Source organism: Micromys minutus, assembly GCF_963924665.1.
Source record: "Micromys minutus genome assembly, chromosome: 26".
Taxonomy (NCBI): Eukaryota; Metazoa; Chordata; class Mammalia; order Rodentia; family Muridae; genus Micromys; species Micromys minutus.
The window spans coordinates 4,431,403-4,458,600 of NC_137961.1; the positions used below are offsets into that span (position 1 = coordinate 4,431,403).

The 27,198-nt window shown below is 40.2% G+C and overlaps 1 protein-coding gene across 1 annotated transcript in view; it reads right to left on the minus strand.

Annotated features, from left to right (window-relative positions):
* Positions 1-27,198, minus strand: part of LOC308437514 (uncharacterized protein C8orf34 homolog) — a gene marked incomplete at both ends in the record, with an annotated part of 344,863 nt that overhangs the window by 133,553 nt on the left and 184,112 nt on the right. The window contains 1 exon segment of the mRNA XM_080938598.1: positions 3,577-3,712. Coding sequence (XP_080794724.1) covers positions 3,577-3,712 — 136 coding nt within the window.

The window sequence follows — 27,198 nt, forward strand, 5'->3', positions numbered from 1 at the left end:
TTCAATGAAAGACTGGGGCTGAGTGAGGTCTATTATCTACGCCCTGACTCCCCAGCTCAGGGTCTCTTCTGGTGAGAATAGCCTTCCAGTACTGTATCTCAATTGATGTGTTTTCACCTACCAGGTTTCCTTAGTCCTTCACAACCCCAACTGTTGTCAAGGCTGAACCCCTGCAATATAGAGTGAAATAGCAACCACAGGGGTTTGCACCAGGACCTCCGTGTACAAATTGTGGGTTCCAGTTTGGTGAGTTTATGGGATGTCTGAGTACGTGAACAAGTAAGTTTCTGTTTCTGTGTCTTCTCTTGGGCTCTTTTCCTTCTGTTTGTTTTCCTTCCATTTTGATCTGTTAGTTTTTGTTTTATCTTTATCTTTTGTTTATTTGTTCTATTTTATTACCATCCCTTAGATGCCTGTTCTTTTCCAGTAAGAGGTAGAAAGGGAGTGAATCCAGATCAGAGGGGAGGAACTGGGAGAAGCGAGTGAAGAGAGATTGTAAAATGGATGTCTTATTCGAGGGGAACAAGATCTATTTTCAATACATTTTAAAAGAAAGGCAGAAAGACAAAGAGGAAAAAGGAAGAGGAAGAAAGATGATACACAAGATTGCTTCTGGATGCTACAAAGTTTTAGCTGAAAAAACTTCAGTAAGAGAGGATTCTGCACCTAAAATTAACTGCTTTTCTAAGTGATGAATACTATTTAATAAGTTATTTAATCAACTTGTACCTCATTGTCTTTATCTATGAAGCTAGGACAGTAATGTTAACTCAGAGTTTCCTGAAAAATACAAGTTAAGATGTGTGATGTTCTTGCAAGATTATGTAATAGATAATGTGAAGGCAAAAATGTAGCTATTGAGAGGCACAAAACAGAAGCCTCCAGTCTCAAGCAATTGGACCCTGACTGCTTGGAGCCTGAACCAGTAGTTTGTGAACTTCTGGGAACAGAAGAAAGAGGCTGGTCGGGAAGTGTGGGATGGGGACGTCAGGAAGGAGCCAGTCTGCTTCTCATCCTTGACAACCAGTTCTGTGTTGGCTAGACACTGAAAATGTCACTTCTATGAGCAGCTCTATTCTGGCCAGAGGACAGAAATACTAAAACTGTTTAGGAGAAGTGCTTCATGTTCTGGTTTCTTGTCTTTAATCTTTATTCTCTTTTTACACAGGGAGAAGCACAACAGCCTAGGCGCTGCATATGATCAGATATTTTCTTAGCCCCTGAGAGTGTGCACAGAACTCCAGTCCAGACCAGATGCCATGGTAGAGACATCGTGAAGATATTCTTGATGGGACCACTGAACTGACCAGGTCATTCCTGTAGGTCTCAAGCTGGTAAAATCTTATTAACTTCTAACTAGAACCAAAATTAAATTCACACAAATAAAGTATTTGTCTTTTATGTCTAACACTGTAAAAGGTATATATATAAAGAACAAATTGTTTTATCTCCCCAACCTTATAAACCCTTTTTGCGAATGTTTTAATTTGTAAAACTTATTTTCACAAAGTCCTTCCTGAATTCTCAGATTTTAAGTGTTTTAAATTTTCATTGTTTGCGTGTGTTGATTCTTTTAAGACTAGCCAATCACAAAAGACTATGAAGTGGGACCATAGCCAATAGGAAAACAACACCACCTACATTAGCATAAAAAGGAATTGAATGCTCTGTCTGTGTGTGCTTGGCATTTGGTCTTCTGTGAGCACCACATACAAGAAGTAAGCCTTATCCTTATTGGGGTTTTTTTCTAAGAAACTCCAACTTTACTTCCAACAATGGCCATTCTTTCTTGGAACCCACCCCCTGTTATGCATGAGTTCCACTTGCCTCCTTTTTCTTCTGCTCTCACCTATAATAAAATTCTTTTTGGAACTCACCTACCTTGTCTGTGAAATGTATTCTGTCACCTAGGGAGATAAAGAATCCAGAAGCCACTGCCACAGGATGGGCTTTAGAGGAGAAGGAATGCCTTGGATCCTAGTACACCCCACCCCTAACTATACTCCCTGAGAGAAGAAGATGTCTCTCTTGAGGACTTCCGGTCCTCCTCTTCCACTTCCTAGAGCTTTATACAAACGGTTAGGTCCTAATCCCTACTTGACCCTGACTCAGCTGAGTCCTGAGTGGAGAAACTTACTATCTAAGGAGATAGTGAGGTGACTCTGAGAAGTCACCTTTATGTTTCTGTCTCTCATACAGCACCTATCTTTTATTGAACGCTGGTATGGATTCTGGCCTTCTAAGTACCTCCATCTGTATTCTGTTACTGACACACGAATAACAAAGTATTACTTGGTTGAGTGTTTTCTGAATAAATTCAGTTATGGATTCACTTTAAACACAGATTGTGATTTTGGTCCAACTCTATCATTTTGAAACTGGAGTGATAAAGGGCTGAGTGTGTGCCTGGTGTTTTCTCAGGTTAATCTTGAACAGTTTAGCAAGCATCCTCTCTAAGTGTACCCAACAGGCCTAGAATTGTTATGAAAAGCCAAGCACCAACTCAGTCTAGTCAAACTGTACTTACATAAACATACTACAGAGTTTAAAACAAAATGCCAATGACCTCTCCCATAGATGACCTATAATGACAGAAAATTTTTTCTTCACAGCGTTAATAAAAGCATAAAACTAAGCAGCCCACGTGCAAGGCGACACTCAGACTCCTGTCTGCGCTGTGCTGAACTTCACTCTTTTGCTGATGTCTTCAAACAACTTCCCCTGGTCCTCTGAAGGTTTTCCTTCAGGTCTTTCTAAGCCAGGAGCAATTAAAATAAAAATTCTGAAGAAGTAAAAAGCAAAGAGGAAAAGCTACAAGCTACGGATTTGATTTTCCTACCCTTACCCCTTCCTTATTTCCAAGCAACTAATCCCCTCTCAGAGAGCACAATAGACTAGCCAGCCAGAAAGCAGGAGAGGTAAAATTGGCCAGCTACTACATTGTCCTTGCTAATCTGAGCCATTTACATAGGGGTTAGGAGGCTTGTTTTATCATTTAAACAGACTTAAAAGCCCCTGGCAAATGAGATTTAGTTCCTACAAAAGAATGAATTGGTGTTATTTGGTGAGTTGCCCTTAGCCCAGAACTGACTTGGCAGTAACCAAGCTGCTTCTTGGGCCACATGCAGTGTTGGCAAAGATTGCTTCCAGCTGCCAAAACTGGGAAGCTTCTAGCTGATTAAATTCTTACCAGGAGGTGAACAGGATGAGGCCAAACTAAAAAAGCCAATCATACCAGAATTTGAACTATACCTGAACAAACTCTTATTTAGAAAAGTGTTTTAAAGGTGGCTTTGAATATTCAGAGTCTGCTGAATCCTCTCTGGAAAGAGAAATAAAAAGCAGACGGGGAAGGAACCACAGAGTCTCAAAGACTGGACACAATCCCCAGCTGTGAAGACAATCTAAGCTCTTTCATTTATTTTCAGTTCAAGTAGCTCACGCACAAGGATGAAATACAAAACTAACCCCTTTGCTAATGTCAGAATAAAATTAGGAAACCCATGGCTATTCCAGAGAAAGTGCCCGCTTTGCACCAAAATCTTAGGTATACCACACACCAAATATAAGTTTTACCTGGCACACCTTGAACAGATGTTCAGTGTGACTTTGGCCTGAGGCTCGGCAGGGTGAGTAGGACGCCCTTGGTTAAATTTGCTCCCCGAAAGTGCCAGGGTGGTCACACCCTCCATTCTTAGGTCATCCAGATCTTCTGCAAGAACACAAACAGTGAGAGAGAGAGAATTAACTCCTGTTGAGCTCAGCAGAGAAAAAAGGTACCTATCAGCAATGTGTGAAGTAAACCACTTTTTATAACCAAATCTCATGTGTAAATTGTTTTCCTGTTTTCCTAGTGTACTCCTGTCAACTACAACTATAGCCTGACACGCCTGCCTACAGTGTGAGGGGATTGTCCACTCAGATAAAACCAGGATGGATCGGTGTGAAGCAACATTTGATTTATCTCCTCTTCCTCTTACTTCTTCTGCTGCCTCTTCTTTTGGTTTTTCAAGACAGTTTCTGTGAAGCCTTGGCTGTCCTGTAAATGCCAGGCTGACCTCCAACTCACGGAAATCCTCCTGTCTCTACTTCCTGAATGCTGGAAATAAAGGCATGTGCTAATAAAAGGATAAAAAATATAGCCTAACCCCTCCAAAGACCCCCAAGCTACCTCACTCTAAAGGAGCCTTAATCCCTGCACCTAAAGAGCTCTAAATACCTCAAATTCCAGACCCTGTTCTCTGCCAATAAGTAGATATAAGGTCACACTCCTTGCTGTTCCGGAACCTGTTTTCTGTATGAAACTGGGTGAAAGGGCGTAGGACAGGCCCTTGGATACTCGAGCCGAGTCTAGTAAGTTAACTGGAGATAAACTGACTAATCGCTTATCTGGCTTCTGCAAATTGCTTGCACCATAGAAACCCCCGCCCTAGTGACTTATCCTGACTGCCACTGTCACCCGCACACAGGAGAGAGACCACGCAAATATAGATCTCCGAGACTATAGGGAACTGATTGGTCCATGGAGCGCAGACTTAGATAGTTTAACAAGATTGGTCCCCGGAGCTCAGGCTCAGATTAACCCGATTGGTCCCTGGAGCGCGGGCTTAGATGGTTTACAATGATTGGCCTAGGAAGCACAGGCTTAGATAATTTCAAATGATTGGTTTGTGATTCGCGGGCTTTGCCATGATTGGTTTGGGATTCGCGGGCTTTGCCATGATTGGTTTGGGATTCGTGGACTTTGTTGTGAACCCTATAAAAGCTGTCCTGAGCCTGCTCTCCGGTCTGCAGTCCTCTACCCCTGTGGGGTATGTGACTGTGGGCCCCAGCAGGCTTGAAATAAAAATCCTCTTGCAGTTTGCATTAAGATTGCTTCTCATGAGTGATTTGGGGTGTCGCCTCTCCCAGAACAGAGCGTGGGGGTCCTCACTTTGAGGGTCTTTCACTGTTAGGATTCTGTAAACCCCACCACACAGTTACCTGGCAACAAACAGGTATACTCCGCCCCAGTTACCTGACACTATAAAAGGGGCTGCTTGCCCCTCCTCTCTCTCTTGCTCTCTTACTCTCTTGGCCTCTTGCTCTCCGCTCCCCTTCCCACTTCACTTTCCCCTCTCTCTCTCTCCACGTGCTCATGGCTGGACTCTACTCCCCTCTCTCCTCTCCTCTCTCTGCCTCTACTGCCCCCTTAACTCCCCCATGCCCTGAGTTAACTCCATTCTGTACTATACCGTCCTGTGGCTGGTCCCTCATGGGGAAGGGATTCCCAGCATGGGTTCCCCAGAGGCATCCCCCTGCCCCCATGCCTCACCACACCTCCATGGAACATATCCCCTTCCCCCCTTCATTTTTTCCTCCATTCTCTTCATCTTTTTCCTAGCACTACCACCACCAGGCAACACTGGTTTTGGGAATTTTTGTTTTTTTGTTTTTTTTTTTTTTTTAATAGAGATACACCCTTTAGATTTAAGTGTAGGCATCAGCCAACACACAAACATTAGGTCTAAAGTAACTGCCCCAAATGACTGAATCAGTGACAATGGCCTTAAGAGAATGGGCTCTGAGGAGGTAAGCAGAAGCCCAAATTCAGCATCCCCAGTTATCTCCTGGAGTGGGGGGAGGGGAGGTCTGTTTATCAGGAAAGACAAACAGGGTTAAGGTAGGATGCCTGATTTAATCCCCTTAATCCACCTCCCAAAGGTCAAGTAGACCTAGTTTCTTAGTTCCTGGTCATCCTGAACATCCTGTATGGGCTCAAAGACCTCCACTACTTGCTTTTCTGCCATTTTCCTTCTCCCAGCCCGAGAGAAAGCCCTGACAGTTTGATAACCAATACACCTTTGTTTCCGTCCATGGAGTGGTCTAGTTCACTGGCTTCACTGCACCTTCACTTAGAGAAAGCATGCCTAAAAGTCTTAGTAGGGATGCAAACTAATCCAAGTTTAAAATGGGCATAGCATCAAAATGCCTCTGTCTCTGTCTGTCTGTCTGTCTGTCTCTGTCTCTCTCTCTCTCTCTCAATGGTTAATACTCACAGCTGGTCTAAATATAGAGAATAAGTTCCTGAAGAGTGTTCAGCCAAGCAGGTGAAGTTAAATACCTGGGACTCCTCAAGCCTATTAGCCACTAAGCAGGAATTGGAAACACTCTATGTCCAACAAACAAACACGAACAAAATAAGATGAACAGGGCAAGGAAATTTCTTTTTGCAGAAATGGTAAACTGGACGAGCAAGTACCTCAGGGCACAAGTTCATGTCATTTTTTGTTTTCTTTTTCTAACACTGGTGGCAAAGGCTGCTTTCTCCATTTGTTTGGGGACTGACCACACAGCCATTGCCAGCAGGCTAATTTTAAAAGAGCCAGTATAAGCTAAATAAAGGAAAGCGGGGTAGAAGGAGACAACAGTTATTTCAGGCCAGAATGTTGGTAAGGGTAGCTTTGGGCTCACAAGTCTTACCAGGTGAGGCAGATTCAAGATTTAAATTCCTTTGCATAAAACTTTACAAGGTGAGGATTTATGGACTGTTGGCCGTTGGTGGGCTACTAACCTTTGATGTTAGAAAGCACTTCTCAGACAGGAAGGCTTCAAGCATTGCTGGAAACAAACCCCAAACACTCCTCCTGCCACGGTCTATGGCGACTTGACTTCACTTGTCTATGAGAATCTCTGTGACGACTGTCAGAGTCCAAGTCACATGTGGCCCATCTCACACAGCTCGTGTTTTCGCACTCTTATCACCTGCGATCTAAGAGCTACTTCCTGTCTACCTCCCTGTGAGGAGATCTTAAAAGAGGGACTCTTTTTGTCTTTCTCTCTCAGGCCTAAAGTTCTTCCTTCAGTCTCACTGTGCCCAGCAAGGTTAATGAATCCACCCATCTCTCTACTATCTCATTTATGTGGGAATAAAAGATTTGAGAGATTTCTAGCTGTGTTGCCTCCGGAACACGTTTCTGCCCTTGCTACTGTACCCTGCGTCTTCACCTATGGTGTTCCTCTCAGACCAGGACTCCTGCCCTTATCCACTTGGGCAATTGGTGGTGAAGGGTACCCTGATTCGAGACAAGTAGAAGCCCTGGGGGACCCTAAAGGAGGGTAGGAGGTTTATAGTCTCCCAGGAGATTAGCGTTCCACCCCTCCCCTCACACAACTACAGTCCCCCCATAGCTCCTGTAGAGTGGGGTAGATCAAGCCCCAAGGGTGAGGACATCCAGTAGGCTCAAGAGGGAAGCAAGACCACACCCCCAAATATGTAGATAAGCCAATAGGAAGCACCTGTAGTCAGACTCTGAACCACCCCAAAACTGTATATATGAGGCCTGTCCGAATTTAAAGGTGTGTTACCATCGCCTGAGAGCTTCTGTCATAAGAGCTGTAACACCGCCGCTCTTACGACAGAGAAGAGATCTGCTCTCCTGAAATGGAGGCTGGAAGTTCTCTTCCACTCCTCCCCACCTAGCCAGTCCCCTCCTGGCTTGGCCAGGCCTGGCATCTCAAGGCAGTGGCAGAAATGGAGACTGAGCAGCACCAGCAATGGAGGCGGTGGAAGTGGTCTCTGCCCTGCACCTCCCCACCAAAGTCCCTCTCCCCTTCGCCTGAACCCACGCACCTAGCCAAACCCAGCCTCCTCAGCAACTGGCCTCAAATATTCAGGATTTATTTAATAACTCAAATATTAAACTGGTTTTTCTCCTTTTTTTCTCTCATTCCCAACGCATGTTGCACTAGAGTTAGGCAGAGTCACTTCCTTTAATGAAACATTGTACATGCCTCAGGATTCAGACCCCTCACCCACCTGCAGCCCAGTGTAGTCCCTGTGAGGCATGGCAAGGTTCAGCTGTCCTTTCTGATCCAAAAGCAGTAACTTTCCATTCCTTTTTCCGCCTCCTTCCTCAGATGCTGGCTAGAACCTTTGCCTTTCCCTGGCTCTTCTTCTAAACTCCTCCATCGCTATGTGGCTTCTTGTCCACCATGTGTCTAACCTCCATGCAGGCTTAAATGACTTAACTTCCTCTCACTTCATCTTCTATATTTTTCTCTTAGCAGCGGCTGAGAGTGAGGTGGGGAGTTGCATTTTAAGTGCTAATAAAATTGTCCTTCAGCTTTTATTTGAGACAATTCTTAAATTCTTTCATTACTAAGACTAAAAAGCCCAAGCAGAGAGTTCGGTTTCTCTTGTAACAAAAGTTGCTTCCTTGATTTTAATTATTTGTTAATTAATTGTTTGAAAACCTGATACTCACGTGTATTGACTCCAGGAAACTGGTTTTTTAATGCTTTTGCTGTGCTGATCTATAGTCACAGGAAAAATAAAGTAAGGGGACTAAAGAGGGAAGAAGCTGCTAAGTATACTGGCCAAGAATAAGACCACTACCACCATTTTAAAGCCAAATTTGAAGCAGGCTTTATCACATACTGGCGAGGATCATGGGTATTGGCCAGGTCCATATCTGAGACTCATATTTCACAGATGGTACTGAATCACAGCCAGGAACTTCCAAAGGGAAAAACCCACAGGCTACGCATTTCCCATCTTTGTCTAATCAGAGGTAAGTAGCGAATATCCTGATGTCCTGGTGCTTCTAAGTATCATGCACCCTGACAGATTTGTACTGGCCTATATACCTCCTGTCTACATGTGATCAAACACACATTCGTGGTGACAGTTTTGGAATTTTGGTTTCTTAAAATAAATGCACAGAAATATCGTAAAAACATGTTTTTCATTTTAATCCCAGGTGTGAAGATCTGGAGCTACTTTGGTCTGACTACAGTTGGTGACTATGATTTGCCTCATGCTCTAGCAGAGGCATGGTTTTTGCCAACTGCAGATGGTTTCTGAAATTGAGTGACATTTGAAATTCTGGGAAAATTTCAGAGGGAATATAAATGCTAAAGCCCAATAGGCAGGGTTGGTGGTTGTTAAGGGACGTTTGTTGTTCTTTCTCTCCTATCTAGTGACAGAGGATGAAGCCGGTAGGGGTTGGGTAGAGTAGAGAGAAAGAGTGAGAAAGAAAAGAGCCCTCAAAGTAGCAAAGACAGTAACAAACATCCCTCACAGGTGGGGCAACCAAGATTGTCTATAGAAGTGAAAACACGTAGCTTATTATCTTGCATAGCAACAGACCCTGCATTCCAGAAAGTTATTCTGTCCTTGGAAAAGTGGGGCTTACATGTCAGAGCTGTTTTTGTTTGTTTGTTTGTTTTATAGATCATTTATGCACAGTAATTTCAATGTTAAACATAACACTGGCCATCACAAAGCTGGAGTCATCAGTGTGTGTGTTAACAGGAGAAGTAGCCAGAAGACAGGTCTGGGAGTCGGGTGGAGGGAGGAGAAGGGCAACCTTAGAAACCAGAGGAGGTCCACACAATGGGAAGACTAACAAAAGAGCTGAAGGTGAAATTTGAGCAAGCTCCTTCACAGTCTACCTCTGAGGGAGACCTGAAAGGCAATACCTTTCACACAGGTTCTATACAAGATGACCCCAGAGAGAGTGGGGAGAAGCGTCGAGAATAAAGCTTATAGACCAGATGGCCAAGGAAACCTGACTGTTCTTTTCCCGGGGTTACCTCAAACAGAAACACTTCATGTGCTTAAGTTTACCCTAAGATGAGCACATTATATGAATGCTGGATTTTAAACTTTTGAGAAGAGACTGATAGAAAGCCCAGTGCAGGGATCCACGTTTAAAGATGGCTTATGAAACTACGGCACATCTGAGTCCCAAGAATGCTACTGAGAAGAATGAAACTAATTTACCACTGAAGGCCCAGGAATTTTATCTTTATTCACTGGCAAATAACCAAAAACTAATCAAGCAAAATAGTGTTTTGATGTCAGAAAATAGCATCCTCTTAGATAAAATAATCTTACAGTTCAGTCAAGAGTAATCTGTGAAATAATTACAGTTTGAACTAGACAGTGTGGGAGATGAATGAATCTTCACATCTGTTTCAAGGAACTTTATAGAAAAATTAGAAGCCTTTCAAGTGTAAGTTTTTTCAGAGTGATTCGTTGATGAGTTGGAGAAGAATTATATGGTGGGTTTCTCTGTATTAGAATCGGTTTGTTGATTTATATCAATAAAATTGATTTGGTCAAACGTTTTGAACAGATGTTCCATATTCTAAGTGAATTATTAAAATTAAAGCAAATGTTAAGAAAACATCAGAGATTACAGCAGATCAGATAAAATATGTATAAAGTATGTCTGTTATAAGGGCCAGTTACATGTCCATAAAAGGAAGAGAAATAGAAGAGCACATAACTTTGCTGGCACATAGCACACTACAGACAAGGGCAGCGGGTGGGGGGACAATGCAGTGCTGTGCGGCCATCCGAGGCTTCTCCATCCTCAGAGTTACACCTGAAATACGACTCCACATTTGTCTCTGTGCATCAGAGTAGTATGACTTCAATGACACAAAAAATAGGAGTTTATAGAAACAACAAAATCCATAAATCATTAGAACAAAATTGGTAGTGAACAGAAATTAAAGGTCTCGAGTTTTAGAATAATAATAGGGCAGTGAATATGAAGATAGAATGTTATTTGTGAAATAAGTTTTGTGGAATTTAAAGAATGTATTGAGCTTTTCAGTTGTAATGCTAGAGAAGGAAACACATTCCAAAATATTTTTTTCGCTCCATGAATAAATTACCAAAAAAAAGTTTTAGCTAACAAGAAAATAGAAATATTTATACTGATTTAAATTCATACATATTCTGTCTCAACTCTTAACTGGAAAGTGCTAGAAATATACTGATATGTTATTTTTTAAGCTACCAATCCTTGAATGATTGCTAGGAATAAAAATGTCTATAGAACAACTTAATGTTTTATAAGATTGTATAAATGGAAATTTGTTTAGATTGCAAGTGAATCACAAGTCTTGGGTTAATTGACCTGATCATTAGATAAATTGTGAAGGTTCTTAATTTAGTCAGAAAAAAATAAGACATCTGGGAAGAGTTTTCTTCTTCCAATCAGGAAAAAAAAAATGCTGGCTCTTCTAACAACGTCAAACCTAAACACTAGTCAAAGCAGGGTTTCTACATCAGAAGAAATCATCATTTTTCTTAACTTTCAGCAACCACAAGTTTAAGAGATTATGCTGTATACACTAAAGGGTTGGCTGGTGTCTCCTGAAATATTGATTACCTTCTAAAGTCTGACAGATGATTTTACAAACTGTGTAAACTTCTCCATAATAAGAGTACTGGCAAATGAATTTAGCTCAGCGTGGGATACATGAGCAAATTGCCTTTTTATAATGGAAAACACAGTTAATGTCCCCATTCAAGTCATGATATGTCATAACCAACATGAATACGTAAAAACAAAGGCAGCTGAGAAGTATCAGGGATCTGAATCACGGCTCATGGAGGGGGACTATAGGCAAAAGACTTAGGAGGATGAAGCAGAAAGTGAGGAACATTAGGTAACATGGTCAAAGTTCAGACACAAGTAAGGTAAGGATGATAGGTAGTCATGAGGATTGATCTGTCAATCAAAAATAAATGAATTGTGTAAATTATCAAATCTTCATAAGACAGCAGGTAAAATGTATTATAATCTATTTACTTTTCTATTGATGTAATAAGACACCATGACCAAGGTAACTTATAGAACACAGCATTTGATGGGAGTTTGCAACTTCAGAGGAGGAGTTCAAGACTGCCATGATAAGAAGTATGGCAGCAGGTGGGCAGGCATGGCCCTGGGAAGTAGCTGGGAATTGCAGCCTGAGACACAACAGCCTGGAAGCAGAGATGGGTACCATGAAAATGGCTTGGAAGGAAACCACAAAGCCTGGCCCCAGTGACACACCTCTTCCAACAATGCTACACTTCCTGATTCTCCCAGAACAACTTCCAACTGGCGAACAAGGAAGTATTCAAACACATGAACCCACCAGGGCCACTTTCAGTCAAATCACATAATCGAAAAGATGAGAACTGTGTGTTAATTATCAAATCTTCATTAAACAGTGGGCAAAAATGTGTTATAATTAGATAATGAAATTCTTGTGAAAACCTTACAAAACAATTATTATTTTAGGTAAAATGTATTTGTCCGATTTCAGTTTCTTTAGAATTCTTTTCCCTCTGGCTAAATGGTTCATATAATGAGTATCTCTCAATAATCATCTCTGTTTTGAGAAATACATTTTATTTCTATAAGGGGAAGTAATCACGGTACTACTAAAAAGCATAATTTGTGCCACTGCTGACACCAGATACAAGTAACTGAATTTAGACTCAACTAAGAATCCCTAGAGAAATGTATATACCTTAGGCATGTCTGTGAGAATATGTGCTAAGAGAATTCATGAACTGGAAGAAACCTATTATGAAGGTGAGGGCACCATCTCACTGTCTGGGGACCTGGGGAAAATTAAAAGTTGAACCAAGTGTCAACACTCCCTTCTTCTGTATTTCCAAGGGTCAGTCGCAGCCATGGCCTCTGCTTCCTGGCACAGCATGCCCTGAACAGAACCTCTTTGCTATACCCCTCTGCTACAACGAGCTGCAGCCTCTAAAACCGGTAGTTACTATAAATCTTTATTCCTCTTTCTTCTCCCCTTCAGGCATTTTGCCATAGCAATGCAAAAGTAACAGTAGAGAAAATTGGTATCAGAGAAGTGTCATTGCTGTGACTAAACCTGAGTATGTGGTACTCAAGCCTTTGAAAATAGCTTGGAAGAGGCGTTGGAAAAAAAAATAGAGAAATTCGATGTACAAGTCTCAAAATGCTAGAAGCAGAGCTTAGAGGAAAGTTCTGGGAGAAGCTGAAACACTCAGGATGGCAATGTGAAAATGAGCAGTAAGGACTGCTCTCCTGAGGTTTCAAAGGGACAAAGGGCCAGCTCTGAACTGGACTTGAAGCTAGTCACGCTAAATTCCAAAAATGATAATCTCTACATTTTGTTAATGTCTTGAAATTTTGTGTGAGGCTTAGCCTAAAGGCAATGGGCTAATCAACCTGACAAAGGAAATTTCAGAACAGCACCGCGTTAAGGCTGTGCTGTGATTATTGTTTGCAACTTTATGTGAGGTTTGTAGTGAGAAATAAAAGCAAAAAAGGGAAAAGAAAGATTTATGAAGTATACTATCCATGCGGAAGATGAGCTACTTGAAAGTTGTAGACAAGGAGTGTGTAGTTATTAAAGAGACTAACGCCAATTAAATATGAATATTTTTCATGAAGAAAATAAGAATTCAGACAGACCCCATCAAACACAAGCTTTGTGGCATAAGCCACAGTATTCATTTGAAATATTTTCCATTGATAAGTTAGAATCAAGGTGTTACAGGATGTTTGATTTTACTGAGAACCAACCCCGAAACCGTTTGTTTTTACTGGAAAAACCTGGTTTTAGTTGTGTGCCTTAGCACATATCTCTCATCGGGAGCTTTCTACTCAAATATTATAAACAGGATTAAAGAAAGTCAACCACAGGTCTAAAGGCAGAGCAAGCAACCAGTTGGCAGGAAGAGAATGTAGTATTATTACGAAAAAAATTATAGAGGAGGAGGAGGGAGTCAAGAAAAGGGATCGATGCACATGAAGTGGAAGGAAGGGACATTCAGTTTGAAGTTTGTTTTTCTTTTTCCTTTTTGAGAACGTGTGAGAAAGAAAAGACCCTAAAATTGCCATTGATGTGTTTTGATTACAGTGACTCTCATGCTCCTGGAGGTGTGCACAGGTGGAAAGCAGCACACATGACAAACCTTTCCAAACCTGGAGAGGCAAGACCATACCCCCAGCCTCGGCCACTGCATCTGACAAGTTGCAAATCCATCTTGCATTTTGCTTTTCTCAGAATCCATGTGCCGTTCCCATCCCTTACACCTCAAGTCGCAGAACACTGTCACCCAAAATGAAATCTCAGGAAGCCATTTCCAATTCTGTCCCATCTTCTTTGATAGCTGCCTCCATGGGACTGGATCTTAGTAAGATGTGATAAGACCCGGCGTTATCTGAGGGTGCCCTTTCACTTCCTGCATTCGACCTAGTATCTCACTGACTTGTAGTTTTTGAGATTTTAACATAATTACAATGCCCCTCCATTCCCTGGTCTCCTTCCACGCTCTTCTTACAAACGCATGACCTTTAACTCATTGACTGTTGCCACACCCGTTCTGTATATGTATATGCGTGTGCATATATATGTCTCTTCTCAAATATATCCTGACCAGTCTGTATAAGGTAGCAAGATACTTGTTAAGTTTCTTAAAAATGAGTGTTCTCTGATAAAAAGAATAAAATTATAAAGCATATCAATATCAGTTGATCGTATAGCATATTATCTTTATAAACTAGCCAGGACCTGCTGTATCAATGGAAGAATCTTGCTATATCAAGCCTGTACTTTCTTCACTCCCACCTTGGACATCCTCTCCCCAAATATTCCACATTATACCTTCTCCCTTCATTCAATCTTTGTTCAACTACTGCTTTTTAATAGGGACAGCTGAGGATTCTAAGACAGAGTCTTCTATTTTCCTGTCTTCTCTTTATCTCTGTAACATTCGTTATCTTGTGGAATCACATTGCATAATCATTGCTCATCCCTTGCACTCTTCACTATTTAAATTACAGCATGTGTCTCACAGTGACCACAGTGTTCTCATTTTCCAGAACTCTTCTTAGAATGTAAATGCTCAATGGTTATATATCAAATGCATAAGAAATTAATTATCCAAACACCACGATTTGCAGGCCACAATTACCTCCACTTTATAGATGATGCCTATTATAGGTAAAGTCCCTCAAAAGGTCTTAGCATTTTGTCTAGGCTCCACCCCACAGTTACGTGGCAACAGCCAGGTGTGACTGACTCACTATAAAAGGGGCTGCTCATTCCCTCTGCTCTCTTGCCTTCTTGCTCTAGCTCTGTTCTCTTGTCCAGCTTTCTCTTTATCTCCATTCCCCTCCCCACCTCTATCCACCTGTTTATGGCTAACCTCTACTCCTCCCCCCCTCTCTCTTTCTCTCTCTCCCCCCTAACCTCTCTATCCCCCATGCCCTGAAAAAACTCTATTCTCTACTATACTGTCATGTGGCTGGTCCCTCAGAGGAAAGGATACATCAGCATTGGCCCACGGAGGCACCCCTTTTCCCATACCAGACTGCACATCCACCAAACATATTTCTTCTCACTTTATTTTTATAAAACACAACAGAAAGTCTATTGGGTTTCCCAATGCAAGAGTTAACTGGAGAGATGAGAAGAGAAAGTATTTGCCTAGCCTACAACTAAGGGTCAAATTTGTTTGAATGTAAATCCAAGCTTTTTTTGAATCAGTTTTGCAATTATCATATTACTTGCTTGCCTCCTATATTTAATGAATGTGTATTTAGTTAAGTTCATGCATTAGATCACCTGCTGATGTCTGTTACATTTTAAGCAGGTGAAAAAAGAGCCAGCTAGGAACTCAGACCCAGAGTGCAAGAAGTTTTGAGATACTGAATTTTGCCAACAATTTGATGTTGCGGCCAGCCTCCACCTTATTTGCCTGGCTTGAAATCCTGGTTATACTTCTCCACTGTTGATGGGGTTGCAAGCTAATACAACCACTCTGGAAATCAGTCTGGCGATACCTCAGAAAATTGGATATAGTACTACCTGAAGACCCAGCTATTCCACTGCTGGGCATATACCCCAGAGACACTTTAATACACAACAAAGATATATGCACCACAATGTTCATAGTGGCTCTATTTATAATAGCCAGAAGCTGGAAGGAACCCAGATGTCCTTCAGAAGATGAATGGATACAAAAATTGTGGTACATATACACAATGGAATACTACTCAGCCACCAGAAACAATGACTTAACCAAATTCTTAAGAAAATGGCTGCATCTAGAGAAGATCATCCTGAGTGAGATAACCCAGTCACAAAAGAACAGACATAATATGCAGTCACTGATAGTGGGATGCTAACCCCAGAGGCTTGCACTCCCCCAGAAACAACTCACAGACTGTATGAAGTCCAAGAAATAAAGAAAACAAAACAAAACAAAAAATATTTTCAAAACAAGAAAACTTTAACTATTTCCATGTTACACTTTATTTTACATGTACTTTATGCTTATTGTAACTATTAAGTTTTCAAGGCATACTATCAAACCTTGAAAAAAATCAAGTACTGACTAAAAAATATATTCATATAGTTTTATGTAAAAAGTATGTTAAAATCTGAAAAATAAGTACTGACAAAAATGTATAATTTTAAGCAAAAAATGTTTAAAATCTGTACATTTATCTTTGTTTTGTAAAATAAAGTTGTTTAAAAAACATTTGCAAAAATCAAAAAAAAAAAAAAAAAGAAAGAAAGAAATCCTGGTTATAGTCATCTGAAACACAGGGTGTTACCATTCTGTACCCAGATTCTCTACCCATAAAAGACACAACTTTGTTTTAAATTTGCTGAGTACATGATAATTTGTCATAAGGTTATCACTGACAAATGCAATATTAAGATAGTTTTTCTTTTTTCAAACTTAATAAGACTAAATTCTTAGTGACCCCTTAAACAATTATTTTGCATTGACTGGCTCAAATTGAGATCACTAGATAGATAGCAATGAATATAAAAAAGGAAATAATTAAAATTCCAGATTATCAGATTTTTGGACATTGGCCATTCAAGGTATATGTTCCACTATTTACCTTGTTTTCAAAATGACAAGGAAAACTCAACATTTAAGAGTAGTAGAAACTAGGAGTGTGTCACAATGGAAGAATTCCAACCCACCATTGTGAAGTCAAACAATTAAAAGAGGAATAGTTATCAAAATTTAACATTTGGCTAATTTTGTAATATATCTATTAGTCCATTGGATACTTAATAGAGATTCTACATCAGTCAGTTGATTTAACAAACACCTTTGACTGCTATATTTCCCTTTCATTTGTATTACAGTCTTGATTACATGTACGGTTTCCTTTGTGCTGTGTCTTAAATTCTAACCACAACTGTTAACACTATTTGGTAAGGAAAGTATGACTTTGAGAGTGTCAAATTTAATAATGTGGTTTCCACAAACACAATCTAACAAAAAGTGAAGTCATCCTTTAGCAGCTTTTCTAGGAACACATACATACACACTCACACACTCACACACACACACACACACACACACACACACACACACAGAGAGAGAGAGAGAGAGAGAGAGAGAGAGAGAGAGAGAGAGAGAGAGAGAGAGAGAGAGAATGAGTGAACGAATCGTGTGGCCCTTTGTCCTGTACTATCCTGGTTTACCATCTCCTTTTGGACTCCATCCATATCTTAAAGTCACATGAGACAGAGCACTTACCATGCATCCAGCATCATTTGAAAGCTGCCTTAAGGAGCCTTTGCAATCGTGAGAAGCACCTTTTCATATAAAGCATTGACTCCATTTTTAGACATAATAACAATCATTAGTGTTGCTCCCATCCAGAAATAAATGCTAATGAGTTTTGAAATTTATGGAACACTATTTCTTAATGTGTTAGAAGGCCAGATCTACCCAGTCTCCAAAGCACTTGTGGTGTGTCCCAACACTAAATGAAACTGGGAAGGGTAAGCAATGCAATATCCTTCAACGCTTGCTCTCTGTTCACAACCTCTTCACCACGCAAGAGGAAAACCTTAAGACCCTAAAGAAATGAATAGTGATAATGAGTCCCTAATTTTGGTGTGTGTGTGTGTGTGTGTGTGTGTGTGTGTGTGTGTGTGTGTGTTTTCCAGGGCTTAAGCTTTTTCTTTTATCAAGCTTAGCCTCTTTTTGATAGACACCAATGATGATGCCGTTCTTCCAAATTTTGTTGTCTCCCCCTTTCTTCTGAAGGTGGCATCAGGATTGCATGTCCTTAATAAAAGCCAGCAGAAATCAGGCTGAGACTGTCTTTTTAGCTCCTCACCATCTGCTAAAGGAAAGCTTTCTCCAGAATAGTGAATAGGCATAGATTGCTCTCACCTTGGATAAGAGCTTTCTGATCATTCTTATCATGGATTCAGCATTTCTTTTTTCCAACTCCTAACAACAACCTCTGTCCTCAGGCCCAGACAGGGGCAGCTTACTCTGCTGTGGCTCATTTTCCCCCCTCACTACAATGGGCTCAGTATTCTGAGTTATTTTTTGATGTTTCGTGTTCTACCCAAGGTATATATAGTAGCTGCTGGGCCACTTCTATGTCACATGGGAGCTTGGGAAGCTCGGAGGTATTCAGTGAGTCACCCAACCGATCACCACATCTATTCTGATCTTCTGGTTTCTATGAATGTAGGACGGAAATTCACAACTGAATGGTCTCTATTTTACAACAATCAAACTGCAGCATTACTGTTTATATATTTACTTCCCTTGTCTGTGAGCATGTGCGAAGGAGCCATATTGCCCATGGGGAGGTCGGAACACACCCTGTAGGAATCATTTGTCTCCTTCACTATATGGATCCCAGGAATCAAACTCAAGTCATAAGCTTACCAGTAAGCATTTTTGTCCCCCAAGCCATTGCTCCAGACATCAAGCCAGCTTAAAGAGAAGGTTTTATCATCTTCTTGTTGCCTTTAATCTATCAGGACACATATCAGGATGTCCACCCTGAGGTATAACCAACAACAGTTGTTTCTGACTCAGTTTTATTTTTCTCTTTCCACTGTTGTCAGCTGGACACTTTCCGTAAACCTGTGTTTCCCTCTGACTGTGGTCTGTGGTTTAACCATGGAGGAGTTTCTCTTTGCTTGATTCAATGGCAGTTTCTGGAATTTAGACAGTCCTTGGCTCTCTCCACAGGTCATGTTGTAGGATGGCTGTATTTTTACTTCACAGCGGTTACCTGAGGAACATGAGGTTTATACTCTCTCTATGCTAAGCAATGTCTCTTTCAGGATGTCATACCATCATTGTGGTTAGACACAGCATGAAAGAGTAACAAAACTTGAACTTGAAGCTTAAATAAACCTTTCCTTGCTTCTTCTTGTTAGGTATTAGGCCATGGCAACATGGAAAATAATCAGTATGATAATTTTCATTAAAACACATTGTTCTAGTAGAAAATATTATTTATATCTTCATGGTGAACTTGTTCGTAAACTCTTTGCTCTCTAGAGCATGCATGTTCTTATTGAGTTGTCTGCTACCTGCAAAACTCTCTTATTATCTTGCCTCTGACAAATATCTCATATTTCCTTAAAGTTCAACTCAAATGTTATTGTTTTTGAAGTATTCCTCATTGCCTTTACTCCGAATAATCAGAACATTACCTATGACTTAAATCTTAAGAGCATATCATTATGCATCAATATCTGATTTTAAATATTTACATACTCACCCCTTGCCTCCTGCATCTATTACTGAGAGATACCATATTGTGTATGTTACCTTTTGTCTCCCAAGGAGCTATTGGCTGATTTTAGTTTTAAATTTTATCTGCATTGATGTAGTTTGGATCTGAAATGCTCCTTAAATACATACACTGAAGACTTGGTCCCACATGCAACAGTGTTTGGATGTGGGGCTTTGAGTAAGTAATTGGATCATGCTTGCTGACTTAATCGATGTATAAATCAACTTATGAGCTTATTGCTGAGTAGACAGATAGAGGTGAGTATCTTTAAAGGGTGGTATATTTTCTCTTCTTGTTGATATCTCCTTCTCTGTTTCCTGGCAACAGAAAAGTGAACAGCTTTCGTACACAACACCTTTCAGCCGTGATGTTTCTCTGTCTTGCCAGGTCTAAAGGAAATGGATTCTGCAGCCAGTCTTGGCTCATGTAGAAACACCTCATGCCTGGTCCTCGATGCATTGCCTTGCAAAGTTACTTCTACGGCTAATCAGTTCCTGCTCACATTTTCTTGTGTATCTGCTCCCCGAGAATCCTTAAGGTAACTAAGTTATGTGTTGTGAACTCATACAAAAATTTGGTTGAGAATTATTTTTTGTTAATTAAAAAAATCTGTGCTGCATATCCATCAAGTGCTAAATCACTGTGCTCACTACAAGCATTGGTCCTCCGTGCACGATACCACTCTTCAAGCCCATGTTCATAACTTTCACTTAATTAAGTGAATAGGAGAGCACAGTGCATTGATCCAGGCTCAGCCTTTCAGCCTTAACACATCTTCTTCATAAGAATCTTGGAAATAGCAGAGATTCTTTTTCCTATTGTATGCTTTGTAGAGATCAATTATTTTTCTCTATTGGGCTCCACTTCTCAGCTTTGTGCTACATGATCTCACTGCCTCTCCCATCTTCCAGGAAACTAATGGTTGGACCCAAACTACTGTTACCAAGCATTCTTTTCCTGTGACAACTACAGGTCTTCAGGCCGGAAGAATACCAGTGGTACAAAAAGAACTGAGACTCTTTTCCCAGAAGAGCCATCCAGACTACCAAGGGTTCATTACCTACTTTCATACCAACCATTGACTTTTCTGTCTAGTCAAAACTGAATGGCACATCACCACAACACTCAGTACAGACAGTGAGCACCCATGTGTCATTCCTAAAATAACGACTTAGTCTCTCTATAAGCGTGACACCACTGACAACTTTATTATTTAAATTAAAACCGATTTATTTCCATTGTAGCTTTGCCAAATCTTTCCTTAACAGCCTTTGTTTTATGGATCTTCACGTTTGCAGCATAGTTAGTCTATTCTTCTCCATTCTTGCTTTGACATTCACTTCATTCCTCTACATAAAGCTGCTAGCAGCTCTGAAGTATACAATCACGTTCAGTGAGCTTGGCTCACTAGGGTCTTTAGAAACTTGAACTTAAAACATAAAACAATTGTGACTTTTATATTACCTTCAAATCTCTCCTTCAGCATTTCCAGTCAAATCAAGCTGGCTAATTTATTTCCAAACGATCTCCCATACATATTTCTTCCACTCCTTACGGCTGACACTGAAGCATTCACCTTGGAAATGCTTGGAATTTCACCTTAGAATCATCCATCTATTAGAAATGAGAAGGCCTTCAATTCCCATTCCTCCGCTGTCACATCTGATCTACGCTTGGCTCCACGTAGCTGCACATCACATTGTGCTGCACTCAAACCTTCCTGGCTTGCAGAGCTTCTTTTGATTTTCTGTTGCTGTCCCGTCTGACAGTCACCAGATGACTATTTCCCGTTTTCACTCACACACCATAATTCTTAGCCCTGCATCTTTGATCACACTCTTCTCTCACTATTAAAACCCTCCCTGCATTCCTCATCACCCAGGCTATCTTCAGGAGACAAAGGAGTTCCCGCTGTAAGTTTAGACTCTGCACCTTTTTCCTCGTACACCACAGTGCTTTGTTGTGCTCTCCTCGATGTCCCCTCTAAAATCCTGTCTTCACCACATGGCATTACAGTTGTCACTTAATAGATCCCTCTCCTCTACAGTGCACAAAAATCTTTAGGTCTCATTTGTTTGTATTATGCAATGTCTACATCATTATTTAATATGTAGTATAGTCTTATTGAATGAGACAATAAATTGGGTTTTACCAAACCCACTGCACAATTCTGGAATATTTGTTCATTTTCTGTTGCAGAAAGTTTGCTCATTTTGCTTGTGAGAATTTCACTGGTCATCTGACCATATATCCTGCTGGAACTGTCCTTAGTTCATCTTAGTTTGAGGCTAACTGGACACATCATACCGGTGCTAGGAAGATTTTGTCAGAGTGTGGTAAACATGAGACTTATACACAGTCCTCTAAATGATACCATCCACTGCTGATTGCTCTTCTTGTTAAAAAAACTAACTGAGAAGTAGTAGATCACACTCTTAATATTTTGATGGTCACCAGACATTAAGGCTTTTTATATTGTACTAGAATGACTCCTAAGTATCAATAAAATTTGACTCTTTGGGCATCACAATGACTGTCAAATGACGAGATGAACTAAACTGGGCTTCAAAAATTTCAAATGCTGAAATTTTAACTCTCTTTGTCCCCAAAATGGGACTACTTTTAGAGGTAGGTTTTCTCAAGAAAACTCAAGAACAATGGCTAATATTGGTTGGCAACTTGGCATAGCCAACGAAGAGAAGCTCAGTTGAGGAATTAACATATTGCCTTGTAGACATGTCTATGGGGGTATTTCTCTTGTTTGTCAATTGACATAGGCACGCCACCCTGCTGTGGGGAGCCACCTTTCAGCTGATGGGACTGAGTTGCCTTGAAAAACGAACTGAACAAATTTCAACGAGCAGGGTTTCTCCGTGGTTTCTGCTTCAAGCTCCTCTGTTGATTTATTGCCTTGGCTTCAGTCAGTGGTAGACTATAACCGTTTTCTTCCCCACACTGCTTTTAGTAAGTGTTTGATCCAGTAGTAGGGAAGTGAAGGAGGATATCAAGTTAAGCTGAGTTTATTAGGATGGGCTATAAGACAACATAGCTCCTGTCTTCAGCAGAAGAAATGTAAAGACAATGAGACAGCTAAGTGGCTGAAGGCTCCTTTCACTAAGCCTGAGGACTTGATTTAATATCTAGAATCCACATAGTAGGAGAAGACAACCAAATCCAGCAGGTTGTCCTCTGACTTTCATGCTAAAGCCATGAGATGTGTGTGTAGGCCTTCCTTCCCAAAAATAAAAGTAAAATCTTTGAAGTAGAATTCTGGTTAGAAACACATAAAGGGTTCTGCTACAAAGATACAGAAAGGGAAGATGCTTTATAACATGGAGAGGAATTTAGAAAATCTTATTGACAATGAAACAAGAAAGATAAAAGTTAATATCATTGTTTTTCTTTCCCTCTCCTTCTTTTGATGAAAGTTCCTTTGGCCAAGCCCGGGGAACCCTTAAGCTGCTAGGAACATTGACTAGGACTGTGGAGCACATGTGGTTGTTTCCAGTCTTAAAGACATTCACAAATGGTAAACATCTGGAGATACAGAGTGTGTGGAATGTTTTCTGAAAGATGCCCCTGATCAAACCTCCCCCCCCCCCCGCTAAAGTGCTTTGAGGGTAGACACATGGAGTTATTAAATTAGTTCCATGAGTTTATGCATGTTTCAAAATATCCACAAAACAAGTAAACTCAAGCAAAGGTCTACAACCTTTATGGCAGTTGCTAAGTAAACACAATGGTGCTAGGTCTGCCGTAGTTAAGCAAATTCCCTATATAGTCTTCATTTATGCCCACACCCTGTTCTATGCTACAGCCTACAATAAATTCAAATGGATACCACCTTCTTATTACCACATTTTTGCAATGATGAAGGTTAGAACACAAGCTATCACTTTGGCTATACTTACCCAGCTATCAATTTATTGAAAGTATTAATCTTGCTATATCCAAACTGAGCACCAACAAATACAGTTGGTCATCTCTTAAAAGTCTAACATCAAATCTCTCTACTTCACCATCTCTTAATCATTTAAAAATGAATTATTGGTTTAAAAATCCTTCATTCTCTTACCCAATTAATGATTCAAGACCCATGATCTTCATCTCTGAATATTTTGTTTTCTCCATGATTTTCTGTGTCTTGTTAGAATATATAAAAAAATATGTTTTCCATAAACATTACATGTTTACATTAATCAACACCCAGAGAAAGCAAATACTGCATTCAGTAAATCTTTTTATTTTCTTCATGGTAACCATTTTATTAACTAGTAACTAATCTTTTTATCACATTTTTTAAAATATAAGTAATAATTCTACAAGAGCATAAATTGCTTCTCCCATGTTGTTAGTTATGTTTCATATTGCATTGGTTGAAAACTGCAAATATTTAAAACTTATGATCCTTTCCTTTGTTATGGTTTATTTTTTAATGGCATTTTAAAGCATATCTGAGTAAAAGTAAAGAACTATCTCAACACGTCTTTCTCACCTATGCACGGGCTCTTCTGCTCTGGATGGGATGCTTTGTTTGTTATAACAGAGAGCCCAGGGTTATACACTATTATCACCCAAAGTTCATAGCTTGTATTTTATGGGTTCTGAAATGGATATTGCCACAGCACCAAACAGAATATTATCAAGTATACAAAATATCCTACTTATTCATTTCCCTCTCTGACAAGAACTACTCAGTTCATGGTTTTCTTTTTCTTTTTTTCTTTTTCTTTTTTTTAATCTTTAAAATATTTAGTATTTTATAATTTAAAAGAAAAAAATCCATTATATAAATTTCATAAGACCTTTGTAAGACTACATACAAAAACTGTACAAGAGGATCATGAGTTATATAGGAACAGATGTACATCATCAGGACGCAGCAAAGCATGCCCCACTCCTCTCTACACACACACACACACACACACTGAATGTTGGGGGAGGTGGTACTATCCTTTATTTCATCAGCAGACTCCTCTAGGAGGAGACCAGAAGAAACTCATTGTACAACCTGAACAAAGTAACACAGGCTGTGTGTAAAAAGTCAGAAGATTCTGAAACCGGAAGGATTCAGAGTAGCTTTGTATCATAAACATCATCTCTGTCTGAAGTGAGCCTGAAAGAATGGGTAACAGAGGTGACACTGGTACTTCCCACCATATACACAACTGTTAGAAATACAGGTAGACTGACTACAGGTTCAAATCACATAGGTTGTTATTACCATGCCAACTGAAAAAGTTACAAAGAAGCATACACTTTCATTCATTTGGAAATGGAAAATTTTGTATTAACATATAATCTTCACTTTTGCTGCCCTATAAATGAACAGAATGCCTAGCTACCTTCATGCAAACAGGATGTTACAATTCAATTTTCAAAGCAAGTGACAAACATGTCAACCAAATACAAGTGTCTCTTCCTCCTTGGAGGTGTTTGACGATTTCACAATCTGCAACTTCAGCTCCTTTATCATCATCTCTAGCTTCTGTCTCGACTCCCGCTCCTGTCTGAGTTCATCTTGAAGTCCTTGCATGTCTGCCTCAGCATGGTCTAGTTCTGCCAACTGGGCTGCATATTCAGCCTCTTTGTCTTTCTCTAAGTTTGAGTCGCAGGTGCATTTCTGCTTCATCACCTGCTCCAACTTTTTCTCTAAGTCTCTCTGTTTGATATAAAACTCCTCCATCCTCTGGGCACGTTCATTTTGCAAAGACTCAAGCTCTTTCTGTAGATTCTGCTGCTCTTCAGTGAGCAACTTCATGGCCTTTGAACTGCTCAGCATCTCCACTTCAATCTGCTGCTTCTTCTGCAGAATTGAGCTGAGGTTCTGCTGTCTCACATAGGTTCTCATCACATCTTCCATGATCTTCCCCTTGTCATCTTCACAAGTCACATCTCTAATCAGAAGTGGAGAGGAAGCTTCAGAAACACGCTTGCTTATGTCTCTTACTAAGTTGCAAACAGCAGACTCAGATTTCTTTTTACTTGTAGAATTGTTTGAGATCGATGGAGCTAAACAACTGTATAATTCTCTACTGGTTTTTAAATACATTTTCTCCTGTTCCTCAAGTGAGACGTCTGGGTAAGAGGTTTTTTTTTTTTTTTTTTTTTTTTTTTTTTTTGATGCTTACTACTATCATGAGGCTTTTCTGACTGTTTGGAGGTGGACTTTCTTGTCTCTGCCAAGTTCATGGTTTTCACACTTTGTCTTTTCAGCGTGGAATCTTTACTAAGTAGCCTCTCCTAATAGTTTTTCCCGTAGTGACATGCGACCAAGATTCCTGTATGTCTTGTGGTGTGATGGCACAAGAATTCCTAGCACTGCTTTCCGTGCCATTATCTGAACATAGCACAGTTTATTTGTTCATTAACCGCTGAAGGACATGTTAGTGGCTTCTGAGTGTTAGCAGTTGGAGGAACTTCGAGTACAGCCGCTATAAACCTCCCTTTGTAGGTCTGGTAGAAGTAAACTTTTGTTGGGTAAATAGCACAGTGAAGATGTTGTGCTCTATGACAAGAGCATGTTGACTCTCATTCGGAGTGGTAGCCCTGTCTCTTCACCACTCAACAGCGTGTGGTTTTGCCAGTGTTCTAGATGTTGGCCACTCTGGTAAGTATGTAGTAATAGCTTGTTGGTGTTTTAATGGGCAGTTCCCTGAAGGCATATGACATGAAACAACTTTTCAAATACTATTTTCAGCATCTATCTTTTCCTGTGCTATGTTCCAGGAACTTTATAGTTTTAGAGGTAGGTCTGGGATCTATTTTTATTTTTGTTGAGGATGTAAAGGTTCTTCAAATTTAGTTTTAGTATACCCCATGTTTCTAAGTGCTAAAAATAAAGAGCTCACATATGAAGTTTGCCTTTCTTCCAGTCTTCCACATTTTCATTTTCTTTATAAACAAATATATGGGCATTTTCTGTGTCTAATTGTTCCCCCTGGAAGTGGACCGGCAAGTAGCTACTAAATGTTTTCATTCTCCACTTATTACTATTAAAGTGTCTCTGAAATCTTAAGGAGGAGTCTTTACAGATAAGAGTACCTGCGAAGTGTCCAGTGAAGAGTGGATTTAGAGTTGGGAGGGAGATGGAGCCTTGGGTAGCCACAGAAGAGGAATCTCATTTTCTCCCAGTTTCTGGTTTTGCTTTCTTATTTGTTGATAGCCTACAGCCACTTTCCCAGTTTTTGTGTCCACATCAGCAAGACCAACTGTGTCACAGCTTCTTCCTGCTGAAGCTTTTGACTTGCTGGACAATTAGGCCTGTCACATCAGGCATGACATAAACGTGAGGTCCCCCAGCCCTTAATCTTAAGTAGGAAAAGTGGTGCCATGTGGTGTCATATTAGACCATCCCACACTTCCCAGCTACTGGGTACGTGGGGGATATTAACTGGATATTGTATTGCTAAGGAGGAAGCTTGGAGCTACCTTGAGTTGTCTCATTTTAATCTCCAGTGTCATTTCAAGGATTATGAAGACGGTGAATCCCTTTATAGTTTAAAATTTGCTATCTATTTTGGCTGCTGTGTGTAGGCATGAGAAAAGAGGAAGATGTCCAAATACATTCAAGGAAACACTTTAACATTTTTTTAGTTTTCAGAAACAGTGCCTAACATTTTAAATTAGTAAATTTATCACATTATTATTAAAGTGCTTTTTTCCTTAAACACCATAAAGAACACTACTTAAGACTTAAAGTTTAAGTGCTTCAAACTAGCTCATAGCAGGAAGGAAGATCTCTCTCTGGTTTTAAAGTCCTCACCACCTTTTTAAAAAATGAACAAAAACAAACTTAGAACTAAGACATGCATGACTGGCTCTTAGGCTCTGACAAGAAACA